Consider the following 12,901-nt stretch of genomic DNA (forward strand, 5'->3'; position numbering starts at 1 on the left):
AGGAAAAGATTTAAATGGTTGACATTTGAGCTGTAACTTGAACAACATGATTTGGCCAGGGACAAGAAGGGAAAGTGAGGCAAGCACATCACATCACACCCTTAGTATCTAAAGTGCTCAAGATGCCTAGTTCCAGGGGCTCTTCCTCTATTTAAAAAAAATTTAATTAAAAAAAAATTTTGCAGCGCTGGGGATAGAGCTCAAGGCTTTGCACATGCTAAGCAAGCACTTTACTACTGAGCAGCATCTCTAGACTTGTGTGGGTAAAAGTGTGGGTGTGGGAATGTGTGGGGGTGCGTGTGTGAAGGACTTAGAGCACACTGTGATTTGCCTTCAGTAAACTGCATAGTCTAGAATGTAAAGTCTGGGTTTTATTTATTCAAGTGTAGACCCAGCAACTTACCCAATGTCTTAAAAAATGCTTGCATCTGAATGTTATTGAAAAATTTGGCTGTCTAACCCTGCAGGGTAGGAAAAGTAAGGGACTGGGCTAAAGACAGGCTAGGACTAGTTTGTGAAAAGCCTTGTTTCCATGAAACAGAATTTGAACTTTAATCCTGTAAGGAAACACCAGAGAGCCAGTGAAGATCTCTAATGAAAAGGTGGTGAGATTTTTTTTTTTTTTAAAAGGAGTTGTCTGTTGGCACCATGCTTGATGGACAGCAGCAGAGACCAATGGTGATGCTGTTAAAACAAATTTGGGGAGAAGTAACAGCAGGCAAAACTACTATGGAAGGGGAGAAGAGTTTTAATGCTATATATTTTGAAATACTGTATAGGCTTGTAATGTTAGAGGAAAGCTCAGTCTTATGTGATTACCTTTAGAAACATGGCTATAAATATAATTATTTAACTTGCAAATTTTCTTAAAGCTAGGATGTGACAAGGTATCACAAAGGAGAAGACACTGAGCATTGACGGCAGTACAGGATTGACCCAATACACGAGAGTCTAAGAGGGTGTCTTCCAAAACGTAGAACCGTCGGTATTTGAATAGTGAGCAGCACAGGTGCGTGATAATCATGGATGTAGAGGCCCAGAGAACCTTAATTGGACAAAAAACTTTAAGGACATGTAAAGAAAAGGGCATTCTTTCGCTTTTTCTTTTCTTCTCATAAAATCGATCAAAAGAGGGTAAGATTTTTGTGTGTGTATTGAAAGATGCCACTCGAATCCAGGGTCTTCACCGTTCTCACTGAGATCGCAGGGATTTTACGGATTCCGTTGAGGATCTGCTGAGAGCACCTTAGCTTGCTCCAGCCTGGCCCTTAAACTCAGGGGGCCTTGTCCCGGCTCCCTGGGACAACACTAACGACTCCCAGCGCCTTAGGGCTCAGGCTATGGAGGGTGGGGGAGGGCGGAAGGCACCTGGGGCCAAGGTCTGGGTGCTGTCCCTAAAGGGGCTGGGGCCCAGGTTAAGGGGTACTGTCGAGGGCGCGTGGCAGGAGCTGGGGTCGCCGTCCAGGAGGGGTCCTTTGTCAGGGTTTGAGGTCGCCCGCTCGACAGGCGTGGGCTAGGTAGGGGTCGCCTTCCGGGGGACACAAGCAGGATAGGATCAAGGTCCCGGGAGTCCCGGGAAGATGTCGCTGACGGAGAAAGCCTGGGTAGGGCAGCGGTCGTGGCGTGCGCGGGCAGGGCAAGGTCGCCCTGTCGGTGGGCACAGAGGCAGTGCGCTGGGACACGGGGGCAAAGGGCTAGGGTTGTAGTCGCCGGTGCGTGAGGACCCAGCTGTCCGCGAGGGGCGCCCTCGGTGGCTCAGGGTCAAGATCCTCAAAGTCCAAGGCGCAAGAGGAACCCGACGGGGAGGGGCGTGCAGCCTGGGCAGGGCGATGAGGGGCGGGGCGTGCGGCTTGCGTAAGTTGAGTGTGCGGCGTGCGTGGGGCGGGGTGGGGCAGGGAGGAGTGTGCGTAACGGGGCGGGGCGGACGGCGTGCGCGTGCGCGCCAAACACAGATGCCGCGAGAAGGGCGCGCGCGGAGAGGCCGGGAGAGGTGGAGGTGACGCCTGGGTGCCGCGCGCATCCAATCACTACGCCGCGCCGCCATGACGTGAGGCTCTCCCGGGCGCCAAGCGCCAGTCTGCCCGCCCGGCGGGTGAGAGCGCCGGGGCTGAGCGCGGGGACGCGCGGGGCGGAACTTCCGCGGGGCCCCGGAAGTGGGAGCTGTGTGTTCTCATGCGAACGGGAAGGAGCGTTGGGGATCCGGAGTCTCGAGGTTGAGACATTTTCGGGCCCGAAAAGGGAAGAATCCGTCGCCGCCGCCGCTAGCCCACGCCTACCCTTCTCTTTTGCCTCCGGCCCGGCCCGGCCGCGCCGCCTCTTCCTGCCGTCTCCCTCCTCGGCCGTCCCCGCGTGTTGCGCGGTCGCCGGGTACTGGGGCTGCGGCGAGGAGCCCGCGGGCGGCCGGTCGGGCGGGGCGGGCGGCGCTGACAGGTGAGCGGGCCTTCCTCGGCCACCGGCAGGGCGCCTTCCTTCTCTGGCTCCTGCTCGGACCTGCGCCCGCGCCCGTCTGTCACAGGGCCGCCATCTTCCCGGAGGGACGCGGCCCGCGGCGGTCAGGGCAAGGCCGGGCCAGGCCCGGAGAGGACCGGGGCAAGGCCTTGGCCGGGCTGGGGTCGGGGAAGATTGCGGCTGGGGCGGGAGCTGGGGAGGACAGGACAGGGCCGGATCGCGGGAGGGAACAGCGGGGCTGCGGCTGGGGTCATGCAGGTCCGGGCCCGGGGCGGACCGAGTCAATAAAAGGCCGGGCTGGGGAGGACCTGCGGGGATCGGGGTCGGAAATGGGCAGGACAGGCACGGCTGGGTTCGCACAGGGCTGTGGCGAGGCCGCACTGGTTTAGGGTCAGCCCCGAGGCCGCGTCCTCTGCGCTCTGCCTGTTCATCTTTGCAGCCGGGGAAGGATGGGGTCGTAGGACGCCAGCGTCTGGACCCGCAGTGCGGCGTCCGGCCTCGCCCCCTCGGTCCTGCCGGAGTCGGGGCCTGGGCCGCGGTGCGGCTATGGGAGGGATGGGTCACTAGGGAATCGCATTCCTTTAGAACCAGGAAGTTGAGATCCTGCTGCTCGAGTGTGTGTAGGGAGTGCTGCCTTTTTCCACTTGATAGACTTGATCAGGGCAGATTTTGAAGGAGTTAAAACAATAAAAGTCAAATGTGACGATTTCCAGTGTGTGTTCTGGGGTTGGGATTATGCAGTCTGCAAAGGAGCAGGTCAGGCGCCTCCTACCACCTGCTTCTCGGAGGTAGACAGTTGAACGTTAATTTAAGACTTTCAGAGTTCAGGTCCTATTGCAGCTTTTCGTGAATGAAGTCTTCTTTCCTCACTTTTATGTAAAAAACGGTCTTGATTTTTGTCTGAGATGGAGCTTGCAGAAAAAGTGTATGTAAAAAATTATCTTTTGCCTGACTTCCATTTGAGAACGTCTGCCTGACTGCAAAATACTTTGTCTTAATTATAAAGTGGAAGTTTGAGGCTTTCGGTAACTGAATAAAAAGGTAGGATTTCTCTTGACTGCGGTTGAGTTAGTTTGTAAGTATAAACACTAAGTGAGAAGGGTTTTAGTAGAGGTAATAGCAACTTGAACGTTGTAAGTAAATGTATAAGACATTTTAACTTCTGAGTTTTTTCTTTTAGTATATTTAGCTATCTTACTTTCATTTGTGTTAAATATTTAAAATGCAGATGAAGTTTGTGCTCAGTTGTAGTTTGCAAAGACCACGAGGGCAGAGAAGAGTGATGTTCACTTTTTCTGGTTATCAGGAGTATATACGCTGTGCAACTTCCATATTTCCCCAACCTGGCTGGCTCCCCTAATTTACAGTCGGGTAATTTACAGAAGTTGAAATGGTTGTGGCTTTTTCTTTCTGTTTAATATACTGAAAGATGGTTTTGTAATCAAGCTTTATAAGAAATAGCTTAAGGAGGTTCTCTTGAGTTGCTAAAAGTGAAATACTTGTCGAAAGGCGTCAGATTATAAAGTTTATTATTTAACCATAAGTTTGATTTGTATACTTCGCTTTGAAACTTGAATTGGTTAGAAATAAATTTCACCTTGTGTTTTGAAATGTTAATGTTATTTACTTGAATGAAAATGGCATGGCTTAGTCATTGAAGTTATCGTCTTGGTGATTTTCTCATCTGTAAAAGGAATGATGTTAGTAGTCTCATAGTATTGATGTAACATAAACATGTAGTTGTTGGCTGTTTTGGCTATTTTTATTATTACCGAATTACCATTTTAATGTTCTGCCTTGTAGCTATCAACTTTAATTTATGAGTAGCGAAGGGTTTTTTGTTTGTTTTTTTTTCTTTTTGTTTGATCACATGTATCTAGACTTAGAAGACAGGTCCTGAGGACTGAATGTAAATTTAGAGAAAGGAGTTGTAGTATATTTGAGTAGATGCCACAGAGAAAATAGATGATAATATTAGTATAGGAGTTTCCCATCATTCATCTTACTGTGTTCTGTAGAATAGCGAAAGTTAAGCACCAACAAATTAAGAGAGAAATTTTATTTTATGTTTCTGGACATTGTACCTTTTCTTTATTGAGGTTTAGCAAATTTATTGAATTTAATGTGATTTCCAGAAGTATGCACAATTTTGGCAAAGATATACTTAAACTGTGGAAACATTTTATCTAGTAACTGTTTTTATGAAACAGTCTTCACGAAGTTTCCTAAACATAATTGTAAAATGCTAAATGTGAGTTTAGATGTCAAGTCGTTAATGGTAATTACAATAAATAGCGCCTTCAAGTAGTTGCAGCTACTCAGACATACATTTGCAACAGTACTTACAAATTTTGTAGTAATAGATTTTTGGTTGGTGTTACTAAGAAATGGCTAACACTTTCACTTTTTTAAAGGGGCAAGTTGTCAGTCATACTGTTTGTCAGAACATGAGCTAGTATTATAATCTAAGTCTTCCACTTTTAGTAAGATGTTTCTGTTGTGATGGTTTCTTGAGGTTGGAAAAATGCTGTGTAGGTATATGTTACTATAAATTCCATTTGTTCTGACCTGAGAGTTAAAGGCAAAAGTTTTAAATATGCTTTCATAACACATGCTGTACTCTTGCAGATTGCTCTTAGATTTAAAGGTATTCTTTTCAGACTAATTTTTTTTTTGTAATTTCTCCTGTTGAACCATCAAAACAATCTTTCTAATGAATGGGTAGAAGAAAACATGAACACTGAAATTATGTTTGTAGAAAATACATTGTTAAAAATGGGCACTGCTGTGGGGTTTGCTTCTGCTCTTTTTTAGAATTTTTTTATGTGCATAGTTCTCCTTTTCCTGTAAGAGTTAATTTTAGTGTACACAGTAAATGAGGCACTACCTTCCGAGAGGGTTAAATTCACCAAGCTTACGTTTAGTTTAGTTCAGCTTAAACTTTTTGCTCTTAGTTGTTATGCTTGTGATATCTTTAGGAGTTCTTGATTAGAAAATGAATTATCTTAGTAGGACATGGAATTGTAAGGTAGGAAGCCATTAGGTTCCCTTATAAAGAGAAGAAAGATAAATTCCAACTTGGAAAATTTTTTTCCCCTAATGTTATAATGCTTTATTTTTCCAGTGTGTAGATGTCTTCCTTAGGAACAGGGAAAATTATTAGCTGTTTCCTTCCTTTGTCTTCCTTGCCTCCCTTCCCCCATACCTTTTGTCTCTCAGTCCCTTTATAAACTCTTTTCACCAGTTTTCTGTTGAAGCTGTCATGACCCCTGTTTTAATCATGAAGGATTTGCAATTGGGGTAGTGCTGCTGATTTTTACATCTTCTTTTATAGTCTTGCTCTTTTTTTCCTGCCAGCCCTATCATTTCAACTAGTGAGAACTAAGCCATAGAGTATATTGTAATATTGAAAACATCTTGTACTTAACACAAATTGAAAGCCTCGTACTTAATTTTTTTAGATGGCGTTTAATACTCATTGATATGACTCAGTTTTCACTGAAAATGTTCTTTATGAAGTCTGATATGCATTAAGGTTTGCCTTAAAACTGATAAAGTAAGATGGTATTCATTTGCCTGGTCAAAATAAAATATTCTTTTATTTGCATAAATCTTTTTAGTCATACTATACCCAGCAATTGCTTTAAAGGCATATCCTGATTGCTTGGGCCTTTTTAGAAACTCCTAAGTACTGCCCTAAACTCCATGACTTGGCCTGCGTGACCCTGCCACTTCTGCATCTTCCTTCATTGCCTGCCCCACCTTCCTGGTGGATCATTGCTCTCCAGTTCCCCCTTCTCCCCATCATGGTGTTGCAAACACTGCTGCCTGTGCTCTTAGTTTCTTTGCCTGAAATGGGATGTTTTGCTTTTTAAAAATTTTAAAGTTTTTAATTAGCTCTTTAGCCCATCCATAAGAAGGTATTTCAGAAGTTTTTTGGAACCATTTGTCTTAATTTCTGAATAGGCTGAATGCTTCTCTGTTTCCACAGCATCCTAAGTTACCTTTGACTTATTTAGCATGTAATTAATAAATGTGAGCTTCTTGTTGGAGAGACTTCTTTTATGTTTATAGCCTCTTTGCCCAGCTAAAGGCCTGCTATACTGCAGATGTTTAGTAAAATTCGTTTAAGTAGAGAGATAAAAGCATGCCAACAGACATCTCTCACTTCAGTTTTAGAGGAATTGCTTGCTGATCATTCATTTGCATCTGTCTGTAAACAAATGTGAAATCTTTACTCGTAAAGGTACATTAGAAAATTTCTTCTAGCGCATAAAAGTTATATTTGCAAAGTTTTAACTGATTTTTCATAGGTGAAGCTAGTATATAAAGTGATTTAGGAACACTAAATCACTAGTTAATAACTATGGGGCCTCCGATTTTACTGTTTTGTCTTTAAAAAATGCCCCTTTTGATAGGCACGAAAATCTCATCTTTTTTATTTTGCTTTTAAATTAAATTATATTAACAAAATCCAAAACAGTTATAATACTGAAAATGTGTTTTTAAACATAGTGTTCTTTTTTTTTCTTTTTGTGGTACTGGGGCTTGAACTCAGGCCTATACCTCGAGCAACTCCACCAGTCTTTTCTTTTTGTGAAGAGTTTTTTCAGGTACATGGGGTTTTCAAAATACTTTAAGCAGATACCACAGGTACATACATCTTTAAAGTGTTTAGCCATGGCTGGTGTCTCTCTTCCACGTGGTCCTCATCTGGCCTCCAGCTGTTTCTGTTGCCTGCTGAGTTCAAGAGTTTTTTCAAGATAGGGTCTCACAAACTGTTTGCTCTGGGCTGGCTTCAAACCATGATCCTCCTGATCTCTGCCTCCTGAGTAGCTGGGATTACAGGTGTGAACCACCAGCACCTGGCTTATAGTGTTCTATTGAAAGTCATATAGACCGGCATTTGGATGCTGATGGCTGAGCTCCATGCTGTCACAGTTATTAAAACATCTCCTCCCCCAGGCTCGATTTAGCCCTCCCTGCCTTCTTTTTCTTAGTACTTAACGACATTGTATAATATGCCATATAAATTACTTACATGTGATCTGTCTGTACTTGGCTGTAAACTCTATGAACTGTAAGGGATTTTGTCTGTTGTGTTTATGAGTCCAGATGTTAGGGCAATAGCTGGCACATATTATGCACTAATTAATTAAATTAATTTTTAAAAAATATTTTTTCTGGTGTTGGGGATTGAACCCAGGGCTTCACCACTGTACCATTGAGCTACACCTGCAACCCTCTGAGTAATGATGAATAAATCCCAGGTAAACAAAAGGAGTAAATTCCCCTTCTTTTTTGGCATTTGTCCATTTAGGCAGGTGGACAACCACATAATGAAATTTAATAGAATACTGTCTTAAGTGGTTAAAGATAATAGACCTGGAGGGATCAGGGAGGCTTTCCCAAGGTAGTACGAAGATTGGCTGGGATGAAAGTAGCCTTCTCAACAAAGAGAATGAATGACATGCAGTGACTCAGGTGAGAAGGAGTTTTAAAGCAATTAATGTGGATATGGCTTAATGAGAGGCAGAGTAGCTAGAAGAAGTAAGTAAGTAGGGGGCTGGATCTTGCAGGGCCTCGGATGTCTCTCTGTAGGTTGAGAAGTTTGCCTTTTTATGGAAAGGCAGTGCTTTAAGGTGGACGGGACTCTTCCTTCTAGTTTACACTTCATTGTAGTTGAAAGACCCAACACCAGTCTAATTAAAGAATAGCTTGCTTAGAACCCTTTTAATTTGTACTGCACAAAATTGTGCATGTTTAAAAAAATACTTACACAAAAATAGTTTTGAAAATATGCCTTAAATCTGCTAGCATTTGTCAGTTGTTTAAAGTATATTTCAGATTTTAAGGCAAACTAACAGATTCTTTTTTAGGAACATCTCTGAAAAATGGGAACATTTTGTTTTCACATTTCAAAAAGCTTTGTTTGTATTATCAGTACTCAGTGCTCAAAATACAGGGATACCACCTTAGTGACCAACCCATTATAAATTTACAAATATCTTCAATAATTTTGGGGGAGGGGGCAGAGTCTCACTAGGTGACCTTGAACTCATGATCCTCCTACCTTAGCCTCCCAAGTGCTGGAAGTATAGGCCACCACACCCAGCTTCAGTGATTGTTATCTGTTTGTGAGCAGGTTAAACATTTGCTTTTCAAAAAATTATCCTTTAAGACCTTTTCTGTAACGACTTTACACTTTTTTTAAATATTATTTTTCTTTCTTTTTGTTGAGTTAGGGAACAGTGGGACTTTCTTCCTGAGGCAATGCCAGACTTTCAGCCTGGTAAGGTGGCAGTAGATAGGAGACCACACCAGAGTTAGCAGAACTGAACCTGTACAGGGCATAGTTGGTTGCCTTCACCACTGGGCTATGGTTACATGACCTTTAAAAATAGACGTCCCTGTGGAAAGAATTAACTTCGAACTCTTCAGAGGTAAAAAATTTTCTCTTGTGTTTTTAGGAGATAAAAACATTCAAACAATTGATATTATGTTGTCTTTTAGTGAGTTTCTCGAGGATATCTTAAATGAATGTTGACGTCAAAGTCTTGGACAGAACTGCCTGGCATGAACCATAGTTATTCATATCTGTACCTCATATCTGTACCTCCAGTGATACTTGTTATCAGGCAAGAATGCTAATTTATGTCGCCCTTCTACAGGTCATGTGGAGTATAGACCAAAGTACTGTGCAAATGAGTAACTGATGAATCAGCAGTATTTACTTCTTCAGACCTAACTATCTAGGGAGTGGAGCACCATCAGGAAGACCAAAGGGTGAAACAGACCTTAACTATCCAGGGAGAGGAGGACCATCAGAAAGACCAAAGGGTGAAATGCATGAAAGTATGTCACCAGTAGTTGCTGTGTGTGTGTACATGTGTCCTGCTGTTTTTCATGGCTCTTTTTTTTTTTTTTTTTGTATACTTTGATGAACTTAATCTATTCTGCTGAAATCATTATCCTTTAGGGCTGGCTCAGTGCAGGTGAGTTAAACCTAAGCATGCAAGGACCGGAAGTAGAAAATAGAATTGCCAAAAAGTGTGAAACATTCAGGCACATAGACTTTAAGTCTGTGTCCTAGGAAATTCCAGTTAAGAGTAAACCCCTCCTGCCAAGTGCCTTTGCATTCAGAATGTAAGTTTTAGCATGTTTCAGTCAAGCCCATGGAGACTGTTGGCATACTGTTTCAAGTTCAGAATATTGAAAGTGTTTATTTGTCATTATAGGTTATAATCTATTCTTTTTTGGAGGGGAGAGGGCTGGAGTCTGATCTCAGGGCTTCATACTTACAAAGTAGGCCCTCTGTCATGTGAACCACACCTCTGGTTCATTTTGCTCTGGTTGTTGTGCAGAGGGGAATCTCATGAACTGTTTGCCTACACTGGCTTCAAACCATGATCCTCTCAATCTCAGCCTCCCAATTAGCTAGGATTATAGGTGTGAGCCACCAGTGTCTGGCTCATATACTATTTTTGAGAGTAAGTTTTTTCATGAGATTACAGGTCAAGATAAAAAGCCACATAGATGTTTTCACAGAGTCATTATGTGCCCTGAAATTGTATTATTAGATAATTTTAAGAGGAAGATAAATAAATGCTGGATCATTTAACTTCCAGTTGACAAATTGATAAGTGTAGAGGTGTATTAGGTAAATTTATTATTAAGAATATATTTACCAAATGTTCAATAGTAATTAATGTAACATTTTATAAGTCTTTATCCAGGTGCATGAAGTATTTTGTTTTTATCAGTGTGTCCTTGTTATCTGTCTAATTATAAAACCGAAAAGGGAACCTTTAATTCATTTTGACTAGTCATATAATGTCAAGTGTGAATGAAGTAACACTTTGAAGTAAGGCAGTCATTTTCTGAGACTTTGAGTTTTTTTTTTTTGTTGTTGTTGTTCATTTGTTTGGCAGCACTAGGGTTTGAACTCAGGGCTAGGCAGGCGCTCTTACTGCTTGAGTCACTCCAGTGGGCCCTTTTTTTGTGATGGTTTTATCGAGATATAGGGTCTCAAGACCTACTTGCCCAGGACTGTCGTTGAATCAGGATCCTCTTGATCTTTGCCTCAGTGGCTAGGATTATAGGCATGAGCCACTGGCGCCTGGCCAAAGTTAGAGTTGATCTGGTTATTTTGTCAATTGAGATTTAATAACCAGTTTCTGAAAATAACTGCCAGAAAAACAGAATAATACTACAGTTGTAGTCTTAGGGTTTTCGAGTTCTAAAAATTCAGAAACTAAAGCCCACAGAGGTGACTTAATGAGAAGTACTGTTTACTGTTTGGTGGCAGAGGAGAACTGTAACTGGTCTCCTCTCAGTCCGGTATCTCACTGCACTTTTTAATTGCAGCACTCATCCAGGACAATGTCAAGGCTGCAAACACAAGCTTCGAAATTGGCAAAAGCATTGTCTTTATGTCTGCTATAGAATTTTTAAGTGTGCATCTTAAAAACAGGTTCTTCAAGCTGCTATTATCCCATGCTTTTTAAAAGATTGAAATAATGTACAGTGGTGTGTTGGTTAAGATGGGATAGGTTCTGAAAAACTTGCTGTTAGGCTATTTCATCATTATTTTAGCATAGATCTAGATGGTAGAAGTCATCCACTCTACATGGCTTCTTAATTCAGTAAAAGACTGGTAACATGAGATGTGTGATGCTGCTGGTGACACATGGCATACTGTTGTTTGTGTGTGTGTGTGTGTGTGTGTGTGTGTGTAACTGGGGTTTGAACTCAAGACTTTGTTCTTATAAAGCAAGCACTTGTCTGCTTGAATCACACCTCCAGTCCATTTGCTTTGGTTGTTTTGGAGATGGGGTCTGGCAAACTGTTTGCCCAAGCTGGCCTCGAACCACAGTCCTTCTGAGCTCAGCCTCTCAAAAGTAGCTAGAATTACAAGCATGAGCCACCATACTGCATATTATTTTATGGTAAACATTTTTTTTTTTAGATAAGTAGGAGTATACTAACAATAAATAGTAAAGTAAACATAAACCAATAATGGTCATTTATCATTATCAAATGTTAGGTACTGTACCTGTATGTGCTATACTTTTATACATCTGGCAGTGCAGTAGGTTTGTTTACACCAGCATCACTGCAAAAGTAAGTAATGCATTGTACTAGAATATTATGACATGATGTTGCAACAGCTTCAGCGTCGCTAGGCAACAGGAATTATTCAGCTTCCTTATAGTTTATGCAACTACTATTGTATATGTAGTCATTGTTGATTTAAATGCCATTATGCAGATACTACTGTACTTCAGGAAAATTAAGGATTTTGTCATTTTAGATGATCTATTAGCCTTAGTTCAGATAGAGAGGTGCTCATAGGTATTCCAATTAACACCCTCCAGTTTGTGTAATATAGTCAGACTGCAGCTTGCAGTTCTTCTTTGAGAAGCAATCTAAGAAAAGTTCATATAAATTAAGTGGTTTTGTTTCTAAAGCATTCGGACAATTTTTTATTTTAATATCCATAGTGCTAACACAGGGGTCCATATTTAGGCTCAAGAGTCCAATGCCAACATGTTGTGTTCATACCAGTGGACTTTTTGTAAACAAGAACTCAAAGTAGAGGGAAAGTGACTTGTGGGGAGCTCTCCTGACCTTTGGTTTACTGAGCGAGAGAGAGAGGGAGAGAGAGAGAGAGAGAGAGAGAGAGAGAGAGAGACAGTGAGACAGTGTGTGTGTGAAGATCTCAGTTTAATAACGTACAGTTTGCCTACTAAGAGAGAAATGAATGCCAACTCTAGCAGCTCTACTCAACAACATATTTGGCTATAATTCAGAAGACTGAATGCTCCCCCCCATTCCCCCATTCTTCAAAACATCTGTTTTACTACTTGGGAATCGAGGCCTGAAGACAGTTTATCTTAGATCATGCAATACAGAAAGCAGAAAATGGAAGTTTTCTAGCTTCCTGCTTCCAAGCAATAGCAAATAGTTACTAACTCCTACAAAAGATTGATGTCCTGTGTAGATGACACAGTCCTGTATATTTGGTGGCTTAAATTACACATCATAGTTAAGTGTCAGAAATGCGAGTTCTAGCTGGGTGTGGCTGTGCATGCTTGGAATCCTAGCATTCTGGGGGCAAAAGGCAGGAGGATAGAAAGTTTGAGGCCAGTTTGGGGTTTTAACAAGTGTGAGGCCAGCCTTAGGTACAAAGTGAAACCCTGCCTCAAAAAAAAAACAAAAACAAAAATGCAAAACAACAGAGAGGGTCTAGCCAGAAAATTTTAGTGTTATCTGTGAATTTGAGGTATCCCACATCACAATGTTGAGACAAGTGCATTTACCTTACTAAACAGTAATTAAAATTATTGGAACTAATTAGAATTTTACCAAGTTTTTTTTTCTTTTTAACTTGTGGTACTGGGGATCCAACCCAGGAATTTGCACATGTGAAGTAAGTGCTCTAACACTGAGC

The 12,901-nt window shown here is 42.0% G+C and overlaps 1 protein-coding gene across 3 annotated transcripts in view; it reads left to right on the forward strand.

The window, feature by feature from the left end:
* The first annotated feature begins 1,976 nt into the window (after positions 1 to 1,976).
* Larp4b (La ribonucleoprotein 4B) overlaps positions 1,977 to 12,901 on the forward strand; it is a 91,939-nt gene continuing 81,014 nt past the window's right edge. Inside the window, exon 1 of one of the 3 annotated variants that reach the window (XM_074056762.1) lies at positions 1,977 to 2,092. Coding sequence is in view for 1 of the 3 variants with exons in the window: in XM_074056760.1 (XP_073912861.1) it covers positions 9,298 to 9,303 (6 nt within the window). In the remaining 2 variants the exon portion in view is untranslated. The other 2 variants (XM_074056761.1, XM_074056760.1) reach the window with 2 other exon arrangements.

Source organism: Castor canadensis, chromosome 15, assembly GCF_047511655.1.
Source record: "Castor canadensis chromosome 15, mCasCan1.hap1v2, whole genome shotgun sequence".
NCBI lineage: Eukaryota > Metazoa > Chordata > Mammalia > Rodentia > Castoridae > Castor > Castor canadensis.